Genomic DNA, 17,336 nt, shown 5'->3' on the forward strand with positions numbered 1-17,336 from the left:
ATAATCTGCTATAGCACTAGCTACCGAAACTTAAAAAAAGTATTATTAGCAATGGAGAGCGAAAATATATTTGATACAAGAAGTGAGTAATCTGCTGGAGATGCTTTTATACGGGGTATATGCCCCCCAGAAAAAAGAACACACACAAAAAAAAATAGTCGTCTTACTTCCGTTCTTTTTAAAAAATTTTCTTTCTTTGAGCAAACCAATAAATATGGAATAACTTCATAAAAATATGTTATCAACAGCAAAATTGTGCCTATCATCCAAAATGAACTTTGAGATGTTCTTTTTTCGAAATTAGGGGAGAAAAATCCCAACCTGAATTAGCTTTGAGATGGAATGACTAGCACCATATAAAAAAAGCTGAAGACGTTCAATGAAAAATAGTAGAGATTGCGCGACCATGCACCACCACCACTGAGTTACCTACTTAGTCATCAACTCATCATGGTTAAGTTGACTGAACAATCAGACATGGCAACGATCAATCCCTCAAGATGGTAAACCATGCCAGCGCCCGGGTAGCAACGCGTCAACTGTAAACCAGGCAGCAAATTAAAACCTGGTAGGTTATCATCAGACTGATGGCTGGACCAAACACCTCGTCTGATAGCCTGCTGCCTCTGCCTTGCGCCGGCCGGTAAAAACGACCGCTCTGCCTCTGCAGCGCAGCGCACCGGTCGCGGCCAGATCGCGGAATCGGAATCGGAATCGCGCGCATGACGATGATGGCGAGCGGCAAGCACGAGGCCTAATCCGTCGCCGGGCGGGTTGTCAAATAAAGCGCGACGGGCGGAGACCGACCGGCCGGGCCCGGCCTGGCAGGCGTCGTGTCGCCGGGATCACATCGGCGGCACGGCACTGCGCGGCGCCGCCGTACCCCGGGCGTTGCCGCGAGGAGGACGGACATTTCGCGGACCGAGAGAACACGAGGCGCAGGCGGCGCATCGCCGTTCCCAGCGTGGTACGCGCGTGTCCCCCTCTGCCCCCTACCGGCCTATGCCACGCACAGGCTGAGCCTCGTCCTCGTTTCTGCTCTGGCAGGCAGTGCGAGTCTGACGGCGGCCGGTCACCTCCGTCGCCCCCGGTGCCGGCCGGACCGGTATGTGCCGCGCGTCCTTTTGACGGACGTCGTGGCTACTGGCTAGCTCCTCGCTCGCGGCACGGCGGCTGCATGGAGATGTGCTCGTCGGATCGGAGACACGTGACAGGGACTCATAGGGGCTCACGATATTCGATCGTACAGGGCACAGACCTGCCGCAGGCTGGAGTTTTCCGGCCGGGGGCTGCCCGGGCCTCCGGGCAGCGTGCTTACTCGACCCATCGATTGTGCAATCAACGATCTATCCGAAGGCGAGGCGTTGTGCGCTTGGACGGCAACCTGGAGCTAGCGTGGGTTCGCGACGGAGTGCATGGTCCGGCCGGGCAAGGCTGCAGTGAGCCTGCGTACTTTTGTTTGAGCAGCACTACTTTTGTCTACGTGCGCTGACAAGAGAGAAGTGTACTGTACCATGAACGGCACTGTAGTTCCGTGTACCAATCTGTCTGAACTTGCTGCGTCGCGCCATTTATCCATAACCCTGACCCTGAAACGTCTCCTCAGAGGAACAATGGGGTCGTGGAACAAGAGGGGCACAGGTCAGGATCCGTAGTCTCGTCAGGTTTGCAACACTGGGATCGTTTGTTGGTCTAGCATGTCTCCGAGTCTCTCAAGGGCCGTGGCCGCAAGCCAAGTGCCTGCTCGACCGGCGTGCTCTACGGAGCTAGTAGTACCACTGTTTCTCTTCGACAGTGCACTACACGGATCGCTGTTCCAGTATGGCGGCAGAAGAAACATTGGGGCATGGACTCTGTTGCAGGCCTGCCTACTCCATGCACGGCAGCATTGTAAGGAAATAAGGTTGCGTGCAGGGACGGGGATTGCCCGGCGAGAACCGAGACATCTGATGACGCGGGTGCTGGTTGCCATGCCATGCATGCATGCACACAAACTGTATACAAAAATTACTTTGCAGGAGAGTTCTACAAGCTCATCTGTATAGGCGTCACCAGATGGATCCAAAATGGTGGCACGGCTTGCACACATCGCAGCAAAAACCTAGGCGGCCGCGCCGACGGTGGCGCCGGCGGTGAGCCTGGACGAGCCGTAGAGTGTCTCCTCGAACCGGATGATCTCGTTCTTGGAGCCGTAGGCCACCTGGGTGCGCTCGTCGAGCTCGTTGATCACCCTGTCCAGCACCGACTGCTTGCCGTCGCTGCTGTGCCCGCCGGCCTTCTCGATCAAGAACCCCAGCGGCGCCACCTCGAAGAGGAGCCGCAGCTTGGCCTTGGCGGACGGGGACGTCACGTTGGTGAAGATGCCCTTCTCCTTCACTATGATCTGCGTCATCGGTCACAGGCATCATGCATGCATCCGTGGTCACGGTAGTTCTGTACGCTAAAGGCAGTGTTGGAGTGGACCTAAAGTGGACTCGGTGCACTGTAGGGAATTGCTGTGTTGGCGTGGCCTGGCCTCGCTAAAAGCAGACGCCGGTACAGCCCAACACAGTCTCTAGCATGGGCTTGCAGTAGCACTACAGTTCCAGACATTTACTGGCACGCGCCAAACAAAATTCTTGTTCTCGAAAGTTTGCTTTGCCTTGTCAGAAAAATGGACCCTCTGGTGCGAAATTGTAGAACTGATTGACAGTTTGATCATCATGTCACTGTTCAGCGTTGGATCGTCTAGTACTGAATAATGAGTACGATAAATTACTGCTGCCACGGCATTCGAGAGTACTACCATGCAAGCAAGCGAGTCTCTTTGATGATGTTTTCTCGGTTTCGGGAAGAAATATGTTTGTGCATTGTAAGATGCGAACCATAACTGCTGAAGCTAAAGATTTTCTGACATATACCTGGTTGACATCTGGAACCATTCCTCCAGTGTAACGCAATGTGTACTTCTCCTTGACGTAGTAGTTGATGAGCTGCAAAGATACATTTTTTGCACATGTCAGTCTGACGAAAGGCTGTTCTTATAGATGATCAAAAAATAGACAGGTAATCAAGGTCTATTAGAAGAAAGTGAGAACAGCAATGACTGCTAGGAGAGTACACCTTGTCGTAGTCAGGGTTGTCAAATGTTGCCCTCAAATTACCAGGAGAGAACATCTTCCCCTCCCCAATGGAGGTGGTGTCCTTGACATGCTGCCATTTACCTGCACCATTCGTGAACACCTCGGTTACACTTGCATCACACACTGCGACTCTGCAAGTCAACAGCGATTGCAAATTCAGGGTCACCTTCGTCGAGGAGGAGGAACTCGTGTGTCCCAGGGCAGTCCTTGAGGGCGATGACGTAGGTCGTGCGGGGGCCGTAGATGCCCATCGCAGCGGCGACCTGGTCGCCGCCGGTGACTCCCGTCAGCTTGTCGCCGGGCCAGACACCGAAGATGGTTCCGACGGTGAAGTTGGTGTCGACAATGCTGGAACCGTCAAGGGGATCGAACGCAACGCTGAAACCACCTGCGAGATGGGATGAAACATTAAGCCGGTCTGAATCACTAACCCTTAATTGCTGATCAGTTGCTTTCTGCATCTCTACGGAAAAGAACGAGAATATCCCTAGTTGTTACAGCAAGGTGCAAAGTTTAGAGAGATCAGCATGTATTACAGTTTGGTGATTACAATCTAGAAAGCATCTAGAACTAGAATCCAAGAAGACTGAATGCTACTTTGGTAAGGCATACTGCTGCTGATTTGCAGCTGCATTCTACAGTGTTCTGATGATGCAGAAGAGCTGAGTAACAGCAGTACAGAGCACTGCACTGCACGTCTGCAACTCTCTAATTCAGGCAAAAACATATTGGGGGTAGTAGCCGGTCTCTCCTTTTCTATTCGAGTTTTGTCAGGTTACAAATGCTGGAAGCTTTGGCCATGCGCAGTGAGGAGAAGAAATGGCAGTACCGTCAACTGGGCCACCCATGTCTTGCAGCTCGGGGACTTCCTCAGAGCAAGCATACTTGCACACATGGGAGTACTCCAGAGCCTGCGGGAAGAGCGAGATCAGGCATGAGCGAATTGACAGGAACCGTTCGGTGTGAGGCAGACATATACAGTGCGAGATCACTGGTTTCGCACATCAAAGAGGAGCTTGTTGGCGAGCATGTCGACGGCGAGCTGCTCGTCGCCGAAGGAGTTGACGCAGGCCGTGCCGCCGCAGGACGCCGTCCGCACCTTGAACGCGATCGTCCTCATGGCCTCCCCCATGCAGGTGAGCAGCCTGATGAGGTTCTTGTCCGGCGTCGCCTTGGTCAGGAACTCCTCCTGGCACACCACAACCACACACGCGGCAGCAGCGTCAGCCTCGTTCGTTCGTCGCATGGCACGACGCGCACACAGCTTGTACTGACGACGACCGATCCACACGCACCAGGCTGTCGCCGATCTCGCACCGGGCGCTGAGCGCCGCCCGGCTCGCCGCCTTGGTCTGCCTCGCCGCGAGCGGCCGCGCCGTGTTCACCCGCACCGACTCGCCGTAGAACGTCGTCGGCGGCCTGGACGCCTGCCGAGCGCACACGCGACAACAGTAGCCATCAGCAAAAGCTTTCGTTTTCTGCACGTGCTCTCGCGCTACTTCTCCCAGTGAAGCGAGAAAAGAGCGCCGTACCTTTGGCCTGTACGACTGCGAGAAGGACATGGCGGCGCAGCAGGCCGGGGAGCGCGTGGCGCCGGTGGCCTTGCCGGCGTAGCTCGCCGCCGCGACGGTCTCCATTGTCTTCGCAGGTGTGGTGGTGGCCCGGACGCTCGCGAGCAGGGGCCTGATACGCTTGGTGCTCTGATCGTGAAGATGTTAAATTGTCCGCGTGCGCCAAGGTTTCGTAGTTCAGCTGGTGCTTTCAGGCTTGCAGCTAGCTAGCACGGCCTCGGCGAGGGAATGGATCACACGGAGGATGCACGTCTGGACCAGATAAACCGGCCGCCGCCGTGGCGCCACGTGGCGCTGGAGAAGATAGAGCGCGGGGCCGCGGCTGCGGTGCACGGCGACCGTTCGTGGGTGTGTGGCCATGCCGGGACGAGCGGCGGATCGGTTCGGCCCGTCGCCGTAGTTTGCCGTTTAGGTTTGTTCGGTCGAGGCGTAACGCCAAGCGGAAACTGGCTCCTCCTCCGTTTGTTTCCTGTTGGGGCTGACCATATTCGATTCGGACGTTTAATTACAAGGACCTGGCTACGAGGAGAGAGCTTTCCGATAACGATAGGTGAAGAGCTCCCTATCCTCACCATGTTATATGTTTGTATGTGAGCCATGATGAGTACATGCACATCAATCTCAACTTTAAAAAACACAAAAGTTCTACAACCATACATCCAAATCAAAATATTCGAATGTACCATTATGTTTGTTTTAACAACAACATCAAAATAAGATCTATTTGAGTATGTTTGCTCATAGCGATGAAGTTACTTTTCTAAAAAACAAACCTTACTTCCTCTCACATAAATTAATCACAAGTTACTCCCTGTAACAAATTATAAATTTATTTTTTTCTAAAATTCATATACTACAATATTACTTTTTCTTAACTTTCACGGAGTATAAAAGTTACTTTCCTTAATAAAAGCACGGATCAGAAAAAGTTACGTATTACAACCTTGACGTAATAAAAAATTACTTTTTTATAATTTTCACGGAGTACAAAGTTACTTTTTTAGCATTGGAGTCCTTAAATTATTTTTAAGGTAAATATGACAACTTTCCTTTTTGGAGATCTGGTGGGATTAGATTTTCCATTTTAAGAAAGTTTGAGTGCTCCCCTTTTCTTTTAAGACTAATTATATTTTATCGCACAATTGTATGTTTCATATGTCGTTCTTTTCTAAAAATGAAAAATAATTTACCAGTGTGATAGTTTAAGGCAGTTACTTGCATAGAATTCCGCGCATGCTTCAGTTTTGAATCACTTCCATTTCGATATCCATTCAGGATTTAGAATTTGCGAAATAAAAGAGTAGTTAAAATATAGGTATTGAAGTAAAATAATAACAAAATTGATCAACCAAATACTAGCATTGAATTGCGTATGACCACGTCTCAGCTCAAGCATTTATATGGAGAAAACTCTATTCGGCTAAGGCCTCAATGGTTGTCAACAAGGCCTAAATGGAACCTGGGCTACGGCCCAGTCGAAATAAGCACTCTCAAGCCCAAAAGCCCCTTCCATGGTTTTTACTACCACCACAGGTGGTAACTTTGTAGGGTATCATTTCAAGCCAACCCTTACTAACCAGATCACGATCTGAACGCCCATTCAGTTTTCAACATGCAGAAAATTCAGCAATCAATCACCAACCAAATTGTCACGCCGCATCAGATCCCAAGCAAATTATAGAGAGAAGAACACCACAAAAAGTTCAGATGCATGTGCGTCAAACTGAAACTACTGCCCGAGATCAAACAAGGAAAAAGCCTCAGCGGCTCTGGTGCACAACTCCTGGTCGAGGCACACGTCGATCGCGTCGCCGTCCTCGAGCCCGACCTCGTCCGGCGTCTGCGCGGCGCGTATGTGGCGGCCGCCGGGTCCAGGAACCGGACGGCCTTGGGTCGAGCGAGTGCTTGCCGCAGTACGGGCCTGTTTGGAGTCTTGCCTAACCTGCCTAAGCCTAAGGTTAGGCATGTGCCACACCTGTGGCGCGCCTAAGGCAGCTCACTCTAGGCTTGTGTTTGGTTTGCTGCCACGCCTAAAGTTAGGCAAATCTGAAAAAGTGTGGCACCTGTTTGGATTGATACCCCACCTCAAGTTAGGCACACCTAAAAATATGTGGCAGCTGTTTGGATTGCCACCACACTTCACTTCATTCATACCATACAAATTAATAAAGCGTTTTGGGCTGTGTCATAAGATAAAAAAGTAACAAATCAATATAACATCCGCACAAATCCAGCAACTATGCATTGCATGTTAACGATAATTTGTAACAGTAATAAAAGTCCACAAACATCTGCTAAATAAGTTCATAACAGCACTAACTATAAACAGATTCTAATTTCAGTTAACAAAAGGGTGGTGCAGCAGCTACCACCACCACCATGCATCTCCATCAGCCCTGATGCATGAGAACAAGTGCAAAAGAACCATCCATCATGCTCCAATCAGCCTTGAACAAGTGCCCACTAACTGTAAACAGATTCTAATTTCAGTTAACAAAAGGGTGGTGCAGCAGCTACCACCACCACCATGCATCTCCATCAGCCCTGATGCATGAGAACAAGTGCAAAAGAACCATCCACCATGCTCCAATCAGCCTTGAACAAGTGCAAAACAACCATCCTTCAGCTGAGTACTCGATGAGCCTATAACCAGTGCGAAATACATCTTTTTAGCAAAGTGCAAATAATGATCATAAGGATTGTTGAAATACAGCATGTATTACCTGACAAAAAAGGAGCAGCGAACCACACCTAACCAACTCACACCCCCTGGTCACTAAGGAACTTGAAGATCCATGACTCGAATGTTGTCTCGGATGCGGCTGATAAGAAACCACGCATCCCCTTTTGGTTTTTGTGTGCTAGATATTCTCCTATCATAACCTTTTGACCAGTGGTTAGAGTCATCTTTTCAAGTCTTTCCCACACTATTTCATCAGAATTGCGTATAATTGGTGGAGGAGGTGCTGGCTTCTTGATTTCATTTTGAAGATCCACCAAAGTAGTTGCGATCATATCTCCTACCTTGGACATCCGGCTCTTTGGTCTCACATCTCTCTTGGGAGGCCTGCTTTCACTTCTTGGACGTTTAATTCCCGAGCTAGATGAGCTTTGCTCAGCCACTTGAGATCCCATGCTAGCCATACCACTTAAAGGAGAAGGTAAAGTGTCAGAATCATCACCTAGATCATCCTCAGCTTGGGCATAGTTGGTTAAGTCATTGCATAAATCATCATCATAATCATTTTCTTCATCAGCTTGAGCCTCATTCATGCAAGTGTTGGCGTCCATGGCAAGAGAACCATCAGCGCTGCTATTAAGGAATAGCTCCTGTATTTCACTGAAGAACTTGATAGGTTTGGACTTGATACATTTTGCGTTGGATAGTGCTTTCTACCCCTAAACCTATCTTGCATATATATAGGAACCGATGCCGGTATATGCGTGCCATCCAGTGCTCCTACACAATTCTAACACATAAAAACAGTGGTTCAGTTATTAAGTACTACAAATTAATATAAGGATGAATTCCAATTATATATATGTTACCTCAAAGTATGGGTAAAATCTTCCCGGGCTGGTGGTTATCTTTAGATGTGTCTCCGTGGTTCTCATGGTAATAATATCACGAGACCAGACACATAAAACTTCCAAAACAGCATTAAAATATCTACTAACTGTCTCTCCGGACCGCAAGAACTCAAAGGCAACTGATCTATTTGTCCATCTATGACCAACAAATTTTAAGAATATAGCCACTTGTTCTTCAATTGACACATTAATACTGTCCTCTAACAATCCACGGGACCTCAAAAGACAACATAACCGGTGAAAAACAGTTTTACTCATGCGTAACTCACTAATACAATTAGCCTCAGTCCCGTTATATAAACGGTTTAACCTCCTTTCTCTTTCCAAATCTCTTTCTAACAAAGAACCATATTTGGGCCTCCTCATCAATCTATTTTCTTGTAACTTGTACCACAGTATACAAACACAGATGGCTATGCAAACAAGCAACCTTCTTCTTCGAATGTTGTAATCATAATAATAATACTCTAGATAATCCTTCATTGCACCCATCTATACATAAGAACTATTTTAGAATGCATGCAACGTATACAACACAAGTAAAATATAAAGGATAGTTGTACCTTGCAACAAAAGATGATGGTCTTGCTTGAGAATTTCTATTCCTGAAAAAAGAAAAAACAATGTTTAGACAAATAGGCACAGATGTGTGTTGGGGGGGGGGGGGGGGGGCGCCGAGCTCGCTCAGCTCCGCGGGGGGGGGGGGGGGGGGGGGGGGGGTTGGGGGCGCCGAGCTCTGCCCAGCTCCGCGGGGGGGGGGGGGGTGCTCTCTGCTGCGCGCGGCGCGGGCTCTGCTCCGCCGGCCGCGGGGCGGGGGGGGGGGGGCGGTGGGGGCTCTGCTCCGCCGGCCGCCTGCTCCGCGGGGGGGGGGGGGGGGGCCTGGCTCGCGGCCTGCTCCGCCCGGGGGGGCGCTCTGCTGCGCGCGGCGCGGCCTCTGCTCCGCCGGGGGGGGGCGGGCGGTGGGGGCTCTGCCCGCCGGCCGCCTGCTCCGCGGGGTGGGGGGGGGCGGCGGGGGGCTCTGCTCCGCCGGCCGGGGGGGGGGGAGGGGGGCGCCTGGCTCGCGGCCGGCGGCGGGGGGCGGGCTGTCCTGCTCCTGCTCTGCCGCGGGGGGGAGGGGCGCAGAGCGGGCTAGCGTCGTGCTCCCGCCGGCGGCCTGTTCTGCCCGGGGTGGGGGTGGGGGGTGGGGGGCGGCGGCGCGGGGCGCACACGGCGGCGGGGAAGTACCTGGCGGCGGGGGAGATCCACGCGAACGGGCGCGGTGCGGCGCGATTCGCGTCTGTGGCGGCCAAATCGAGCGCCCCAGGTGCGGCGCGTTTTGGTGTGGCAAGCCGCGTACGCCCCGCCTCAGAAGTGTGGCGCGCCTAAGCTTAGTATAGCAGCCAAACACTTGCCTTATAGGGTTTGGCACGCCTAAGGTTAGGCTGTGGCGTCTTAGGTAGGACTCCAAACAGGCCCTACGTCCATGAGCCGCCGCAGCTTCTCGTTGCGCTTGATGTGGAAGAAGACGTCCTCCGCGATCTGGCTCTGCACCTTGACGTTGATTATGAGGGCGCCGCCGTCCCCGCCAGCCTCGGCCTTCACCGGCGCAGTGGCCGTGCCCCTTGCCGCCTCAACCCCGGGCCCTGCTTTCGCCGGCGATGACGGTGGCGGCATCCTCCTCTCTCTAGATCACCTACCGAGTTCCGATAGATTTGGTGTTCCTTGTTAGTTTTCGTTCCCACCAGTTATTTATGCAGCATGGGAGACTACTAGCCTAGGGCGGCCATATAGCCTTCCAAAGATCCAAACCCAGACGATGACGGCGTGAATATCTTGTTAGTTTTCAGCATTATTTTCTGAGTGTACTTAACCCCTCGGCAATTGATGTTTAATCTACCTACGTAAACAAATCACGATCTGAAATAAATTTTTCAACACGACAATTCAGCAATCAACACCGACCAAATGCCATGCAGCATCAGATTGCAAGCAAATCATAAGACGAACATCACACCAAGTTCATTATTAACACCGACCAAATGTCACGCGCCACCAGATTCAGAACAGATCGTAAGACAAGAACATCACCGAAAGTTGAGATGCATCTACGACAAACTGATCGAGAATCACTGCGATAGATCAAACCCACCAACAAACTGACGAAGTACTGGCTGATGAAACCTGAAAAGGCCTCTCGGTTCACGCAGAACTCTGGCTCGCGTGCAGCGGAGCCCCGGTGCCTCCGAGCTAGTGGAGGTGTATGCCGATGGTGTCGCCGTCCTCGAGCCCGGCCTCTGCCGGCGTCTGGTCAGCAGGGATGTAACGGCCGTAGGGATCCATGAACACGACGGCCTTGGGGTTGAGCGAGTGCTTGCCGCAGTACATGTTGATCAGCCGCTCCAGCTTCACGTCGCGCCTGACGCGGAAGAACGCATCGGCGGCGGTCTGGCTGTGAACCGTGATGTTGATGAGGGAGCCGTCGCCACCCGCGTCGGCCTTCACCTTCACCGGCTTTAGACCGTGTGCCTCTCCTCCTCCTCAACCTCAATCCGACGCGCTACCTTCGCCGGCGTCGTGCCAGTGCCCCTCTCCTCCTCCTCAGCGCCGCCGCCTACCTTCACCGGCGTCGTGCTCTTGCCCCTCTCCGACTCAGCCCTGCGACCTACTCGCACCGGCGTCGTGCCCGTGCCCGTGCCCCTCTCCTCCGACTCAGCCTCGTGCCCCAGCCTCGCCGGCGTCGACATTGATCCTCCTCTCGGTCTCTATGACCTTTCGATCTGACGTTGGTTTAATTTTACTGGATCGCGTGTTCTGTGCCACCGCCTTATATAGGACTTCAGCAGGCTACAAGAAGCACGATCCTTTGAGCTATAGCCTTCCAAATTCCAAGACTGATGACGGCGTGAAGATCAAGCGCGCGTGGAGAGAGGAAGTCGCGCTGTCCCGCGCGCCGAGGCGCGAAATGGATATTAATTATAATTTGACCGTGGAATCAGAAGGAGCGCTTGTTCGGCTTCCAATGAGCTCCTGACTCCCGGTTTCCAGCGCTTAATGAGTTTTACAAAATATTAAAAATAAAACAATGCATTTGTATGAGTTTTATCCATGATTTTAATTTTATTTTGTTGACATGTCTCAAATCGATTATATTAATAAGAGAGTGTTAAAAAGACCACCACGATCACGATCACCAAGATAGTATATAAATTTCCAACTGGAACATGCTTCTGGAGCCGGCCAATATCTTCAAACATCAAGCAACAAGCAACGTTTTGTGAATTCATTTTTTCTTCCATGTAGTCTGTACTGATTCTTTTGCATTTTTACTTTGATCTATGCGGACGTTTCCTAATCTTGACTCGCGAGCTAAACGAGTCAGCTTGCAAGCTGGACCGAGCCGAGCTAGCTTTTCTGCTCGTTTCACTAACGAGCCGAGCTGAAGGAAATACAAACTATTATAATAGATCAGCAACTCAGCGGTGGAATCAAGGACTATGAAATATCTGTTTTCAGAAGCTCAGCATTGCAATATGAGAACTACCAAAAATCCGGTATGAGCCTCATGGGTCACTCTTTGATAACGTCGAGATAAAACAAGACATTCAATTTGATCGGAGCGGCAATCTGAGGCACTATCGGTGTGGTGTTGAGATCGCCATCACCCCTGGAGATTCAAACGCCATGGATGAGGAAATCGCTGTCAGAATTGACGCCTTCGCCATGGGGATCGAGCTCCCCACCACGAGCAAAACGGGTGCTACGTATGGTACATACATGAAGCCAACGGCAACGGCGGATGGTTACGCCCATGCGCTCAACAACAATGGTGGATAGTTTCATACAGGAGCTCATCCCATGTTTGCTTGGCTTATTATTTAAGCGAGTGGTTGAAGTTGATTCCATATTTACTCGATTCCGACCAAGATGTACTGGACAATGGAAATCAAGGAGGAAATGATCTCGGTGACAGAAATTACGGAGAGAAAAAGAAGCAGACATCCTGTATGGTGAGGGCTCCATTTGAAGCCTCTCTATGCTCTCCTTGATGCTACCGTGATTACCATCAAGGACGGAAGGACCCCGAACTTGATAACCATGTCGCACAATGCCGGCGTGCCAAAAGAACTAAGGAAGAGACTTGAGAGGCTGATAGGGCCGTCAGCTCCCACTGCTGCAGGAACACATCTGGCCTCGCATTATTGGTCGTCCATCACAGGGATCATCATGGTGCCTGCAAGCAGGAAGCGGGAACAGCAGCGCACGAACCGGTGACCTCTGCCTCAATATGGTGCCGAGAGCACCTGACGCAGATTGGAGGAGTTCTGTCGTGTGGCCATGTTGCAAAGATGGTGCCGGGGGAATCTCTCCAGAGGATCATCAGACCATGTGTGTTTACAAGTGCACGCATACTATAAGTGTCTGAGTTGTTCTGTATAATCGAAAAAAATAGTTATAAATGAAGATGGTGAAGCTGTTGATCAAATCTCCCCGTGTTGTGATTGAAAGCCATTGTTTTCGCCGAGCCATTTGAGGCATGAGTAGTAGTTGACATAATTGTTCGTTACGTATGCTTCTCTCTACGCGGGCTAAAAATAAAGTCAAAGGCAAGGAGAAATTCAATACAAAATAGTAGAAAAGCCTTTGTGTGGGTGGCACCAGCAAAAAATGCTCCATGAGCTAACAATTGGCTACTCGAGTTTTTCTCATGTTGTTATGAGCGAGTGATGCTGATTATACGTGTATATGCTCATGTGATTTCAGATTCCGTTTGGACATATACAATTTAATATGCCAATGTGTACACTTAAGACATGTAAGGAAATCTGACGAGGACATCACCACCAACGATACATTCACACCTGCATCAGCATCTACTTCGCCAACACCACTTGGTTCTATTACTCGCACTCGTGCTCGTCGACTTACCCACTCTTAAGCTCAGGTTCATCATATTTAGATGATGGAGACACGTGCACTCTTGTTTTATTCAGGAATAATGGAGTGGATCAAAAGGGGAGAGGCATCGCAGGCTGGATTCGGACTGCATGACAGACACGATTTGTGACGGCTGCCACGACTTCATCCGGACTCCTTTTGGGCGTTCAAGTACTTTCTGAAAAGCTTATCAAATCTACTTTCCAATGGATCTGGAATCACCTCCATATCTGGTCGGAGTCAACCGCAATCGTTGATTTACTACAGAGTCCTTTTCAGCCCACGGTGCTTCGTCACTCTATCTTGGCCCAATGGGCCGTGTATGAAGTTGAGTCCAATTCGGACGCGTCCTAGGGTTGGGATACGACCCTAGCACCATTGTGGTCGTTCTCTCACTTCCTTATACCCCTTAGCCGCCACCAAGAACACTCGGATTTTTATTAGATGCAAGTTTAATTTTTGCTATTTCCTTATAGGCGCGCGTGCTGATCCAGCCGTCCGTCCACTTGTTTTCGGAACCCCACCATATTTGAGATTCAGTTTGAGACCTTTAATTACATCTCGTATTTTCAATACTTGTTCTACTTGTTCTTGCTAGTTCTTTAATTGCTTACAGAACGAGTGCCCTAGTAGCTGGGGTGTCGCGCTCCACAGGATCGCGACAGCCATAGGAGATGGTGTATCGGTTGCTAAGACGCAGCGTTCTTGGAAGGCTGTAGTCAGACCGTGAAACGTCGTCTCCTCCATCAATCGAGTTATCCTACGCCTCTCATCGAAAGATCAGAAATAAACTCTAATGGGTTTACATCAAAATCTAATGATGCTAATAAGTTGAATCAAGAGTGATAAAAGAATAGACTACTCTAACATATGGTCTATTATCTTAATATAATAGTGTTAAAAAATCAACCATGTTTGCTAAGAGGGAGTAGAAATTCCACGTTAATTGGAAAAAGAGAAGAATATACACGTTGAATTTTTATGAACATATAACGGTCTAAAATAATCTAAAGAGTTTATATCAAGTACGACTAATAAATATATAAATTCAAAACTAAATGAAAAAGAAATTATCTACAAGATATGGTATGTGATGAAAATAAAAACATATTTAATACCAACTCCCAATATTTCCGATTGCCCAAAACATGCGGCATCTGTGGTTAGATTTCCACGCAACCTCCACACTCCCAATCGGTGATTCCCTGCGAGACTAGCTCCAAAATCGAGCGCGCTGTCATCGCCCGGCTGGAGAACAGATTCTTCAAGGCCACCGTGAGTAGCGAACGCCGCACACTGCGTTCCTCCGTCCGGGCGGCGGTGTCATGGAAGTAATGTTTGGCCTGGGGAGGACTCCTGCTTCCCGGCCTTGAAGGAGCGCTGCGGATGAGTTGCAGCCCCGCGGCGCCACCGCGAGCAGCAGTGACATGGCCCGCCTGGCCCCACGGCCTTCGCCTCGCGCCACCCCAGCCTATGGATGAGCTTCGAGGCTCTGAGCCGCATTCGTCTACCCCCAGCATGCGTTGTGGCACGATCGCCGTCAACAATAGCAAGCAGTTATTTAAGTGTTGAGAAATCTGAAAGATCACGTGAGCTGGTCATTCATTAGATATTCATCTATCATTACTCCGTGCTCCACATTACTAGCTGTTGGCCTGATCCTTGATGGCGGATATATCATTGTTTACAGGGCTGTGCCCTCCTCTGTAGCTCTCCTATATCCCGTCCTCTTCAAGCCCTATACACCAAGATGGTTATACCTAGTGGGCCTATGATACTCGAGCTCCAGCCCTTCCATATTGGCAAGCACGCTGAAGTAGACTAGCAGGTTACGTAGATTGAGCAGCGAGCTCGTCTATATGAAAGGGTTTGCTTCTGTGAGCAGCATTGACTGAATGTGAAAACAGGTAAAGTAAGCTTCGGAACCGGTTCTGCACATGGAAAGAAAATGTTCTTGCTGAATCGATAGGGATCAAATGTCCTCCGGCTAATTGGTCAAGTTGCGATCAGGATAGATAGTGTTGTAGCAACATATATAGAAGAATACCGATCCTTAATGTGGATTGGTGCATTCTTTTTCTTGATTTTGTAGTAGACAAAGAATACTAATCTCACATACAAAGTTTAGAAATATTTCATTACAATTCCAGTAAAAAGTATGATTAAATAAGCACCACTGAGTTTTATGGATAACTAATCACCATGTTCATCTAAAAGGACTAGAAACTCCAGCATTAAATAGTGGAAGAGGTGACAAATAATAATTATGGATAAAAGCATTGTTATGAACCATAAAATAAAATTATTTGAATAATTTATTTTTAAGAAAAAAGCTAAAATATTAGTAGGAAAAAGCTAGTTACCCATGCTATTTGCGTAGGGCTAGTTTATAATAAAATAATTATAGTGTAGATAATCTAGCCTAATGCGGGCCAAGTTGCTAGTTACTGGAACCGGAATGTACGTAAACAGCAAGGGATGCGCACAGCAAAGCCCTGCCCAGCTAACGCACACGGTTCACTTGCCCCAAGTCCAGTCCACAACAATGCAACGCCTCCCGAACCGTCTCGTCTCCTCCCTCCTCGCCGCCTTCTCCCTCCGCCACGGCCACGGCCGCCGCCTCCGTACCTCCGCCACATCACCTCCGGCCCGCTTCGACGCCGAGAGCTACCTCGTCGCCACCTGCGGCCTCACACCATCGCAGGCCCTCAAGGCGTCGAAGCACCTCTCCCACCTCGAGACCCCGGACCAGCCCGACGCCGTGCGCGCCTTCCTCGCCGGCCTCAGCCTCTCCAAAGCCGATGTCGCCGCCACCATCGCGCGGAGCCCGCGGTTCCTCTGCTGCAGCGTGGAGGAATCTCTCGCCCCACGCGTCTCCCAGCTCCGCGACATCGGCCTCTCCACTCCCCAGATCGCCCGCCTCGTGCCGCTCGTCCCCTACGCCTTTGTCAGCGCGGTGTACGTCTCCCGGCTCGAGTTCTTCATGTCCTTCTTCGGCTCCTTCGACAGGCTGCACGCCGCCATTAGGAGGGACGCCAGGCTCCTCACCCGCAGCGTCGAGAGAGTGGTCGGGCCAAAAGTCGCGTTGCTGCGCCAGTGCGGCCTAGCTGTTCGTGACATTGCCTACGTGGTCTCCCTGGCCCCGCGGCAGTTCGCCGGGTCCCAGGAGCGCCTCGAGGCCTCCATAAAGCGCGCCGAGGAGCTCGGCGTGCCCCGGGGCACACCCATGTTCCGCCACGCCCTCGTCGTGGCATACACTATCCGGCGGGAGAACGCCACCTCCAAGATGGAGCTGCTCAAGTCTCTCGGCTGGTCCAGCAGCCAGGTCGCGATGGCGGTGGCCAAGATGCCGTGCATACTGGGCAGCTCCGAGGACCGGTTGCGGCGTGCGATAAGTTTCCTAACCAAGGACGCCGGCATGGAGGCGGAGGCCATCGCGCGGGGGCCATCGCTGCTCAAGTTCAGCATCGAGCGGAGGCTGGCGCCCCGGCTCAAGGTGCTGAAGCTTCTCAAGGAGGAGGGGTTGCGGTTGGGCGATCGGGCCTTCTACCCCGTGGCCTGTATGAGCAGCGCGGCGTTTCTCAATACCTTTGTGCGTCCTCACGCGACGATCCTCCCACCCGATCTCATTGCTGCCTGTGCTGGGAAAGCGCCGGCCGGAGCTGCACCCTGAGAAGCCTGGTTGCAAATGGAAGGAGTGTGGGGAATTGCCGCGGTAGCGTGAGGAGGGAGATGTTACTTTCACCTTGAAGATGCCATTTGTATTGGCTCGGAGAGACTCAATGCTAATTTGCTGCTGTTTTTACAGTCCATGTTTTAGTATCGGATGCTATTTTCTGAACCTCGGTGAACCTGTGCTAGATTTGCTAGTTAGTTAGTATTCGACATTGTTGTAAACCAGGAGGGAAGCTATGGTGATGATCCACATGAACCCTTTTTTGTTGGAGTAATTGTTCAAGCTTAATGTCCATATTTTTACTCAAGTAGTACCAACTAATTTCTTGCTTGAGGCTTAGATTTTCTTATTTAAGTCCTAGTTCTGCTGCCTCAAAAAAGTGTATTGCTCCCTGGGAAAGAAAGGGAATGCACGTTGCTGCCTTCATTTTTTTCTCTCTCACATAATTCTACCACAGCTGCT

General features: G+C 50.6%; 4 protein-coding genes across 4 annotated transcripts; 1 reads left to right on the plus strand and 3 right to left on the minus strand.

Moving 5' to 3' along the window:
* Positions 1-1,962: 1,962 nt before the first annotated feature.
* On the minus strand, positions 1,963-4,906 carry LOC112894742 (sedoheptulose-1,7-bisphosphatase, chloroplastic). Its single transcript, XM_025962542.1, has 8 exons — positions 4,655-4,906; positions 4,418-4,549; positions 4,126-4,311; positions 3,952-4,033; positions 3,289-3,510; positions 3,103-3,203; positions 2,901-2,972; positions 1,963-2,383 (listed from the first exon to the last, which is right to left on the minus strand). The coding sequence occupies exons 1-8, from the start codon at positions 4,757-4,759 to the stop codon at positions 2,102-2,104; spliced, it is 1,182 nt and encodes a 393-aa protein (XP_025818327.1). The 5' UTR covers positions 4,760-4,906; the 3' UTR covers positions 1,963-2,101.
* A 2,547-nt stretch (positions 4,907-7,453) lies between these two features.
* Positions 7,454-9,937, minus strand: LOC112891625. The gene is made up of 2 exons (XM_025958532.1): positions 9,743-9,937; positions 7,454-8,023 (listed from the first exon to the last, which is right to left on the minus strand). The coding sequence occupies exons 1-2, from the start codon at positions 9,935-9,937 to the stop codon at positions 7,454-7,456; spliced, it is 765 nt and encodes a 254-aa protein (XP_025814317.1).
* A 573-nt stretch (positions 9,938-10,510) lies between these two features.
* On the minus strand, positions 10,511-11,007 carry LOC112891628 (small ubiquitin-related modifier 1-like). Its single transcript, XM_025958536.1, has 2 exons — positions 10,825-11,007; positions 10,511-10,765 (listed from the first exon to the last, which is right to left on the minus strand). Exons 1-2 carry the CDS (start codon positions 11,005-11,007, stop codon positions 10,511-10,513), a joined length of 438 nt encoding a protein of 145 aa, XP_025814321.1.
* A 4,735-nt stretch (positions 11,008-15,742) lies between these two features.
* On the plus strand, positions 15,743-17,148 carry LOC112895043. Its single transcript, XM_025962907.1, has one exon. It carries the CDS (start codon positions 15,744-15,746, stop codon positions 16,869-16,871), a length of 1,128 nt encoding a protein of 375 aa, XP_025818692.1. The 5' UTR covers position 15,743; the 3' UTR covers positions 16,872-17,148.
* Positions 17,149-17,336: the final 188 nt, after the last annotated feature.

Source organism: Panicum hallii, chromosome 5, assembly GCF_002211085.1.
Source record: "Panicum hallii strain FIL2 chromosome 5, PHallii_v3.1, whole genome shotgun sequence".
NCBI lineage: Eukaryota > Viridiplantae > Streptophyta > Magnoliopsida > Poales > Poaceae > Panicum > Panicum hallii.

Excerpts from the sequence above, each read along its gene's own strand:
- LOC112894742 (XM_025962542.1), bottom strand. The coding sequence starts at position 4,759 with ATGGAGACCGTCGCGGCGGCGAGCTACGCCGGCAAGGCCACCGGCGCC. Across the intron at positions 3,511-3,951 it reads CATGGGTGGCCCAGTTGACG|GTGGTTTCAGCGTTGCGTTC; the intron begins GTACTGCCATTT and ends CCCATCTCGCAG. Across the intron at positions 2,973-3,102 it reads ACAACCCTGACTACGACAAG|CTCATCAACTACTACGTCAA; the intron begins GTGTACTCTCCT and ends GTATCTTTGCAG.
- LOC112891625 (XM_025958532.1), bottom strand. The coding sequence starts at position 9,937 with ATGCCGCCACCGTCATCGCCGGCGAAAGCAGGGCCCGGGGTTGAGGCG. Across the intron at positions 8,024-9,742 it reads AGCTGCGGCGGCTCATGGAC|GAGCTATTCCTTAATAGCAG; the intron begins GTAGGGCCTGTT and ends AGTGAAATACAG.
- LOC112891628 (XM_025958536.1), bottom strand. The coding sequence starts at position 11,007 with ATGTCGACGCCGGCGAGGCTGGGGCACGAGGCTGAGTCGGAGGAGAGG. Across the intron at positions 10,766-10,824 it reads CTGGCACGACGCCGGCGAAG|GTGAAGGCCGACGCGGGTGG; the intron begins GTAGCGCGTCGG and ends AAGCCGGTGAAG.
- LOC112895043 (XM_025962907.1), top strand. The coding sequence starts at position 15,744 with ATGCAACGCCTCCCGAACCGTCTCGTCTCCTCCCTCCTCGCCGCCTTC.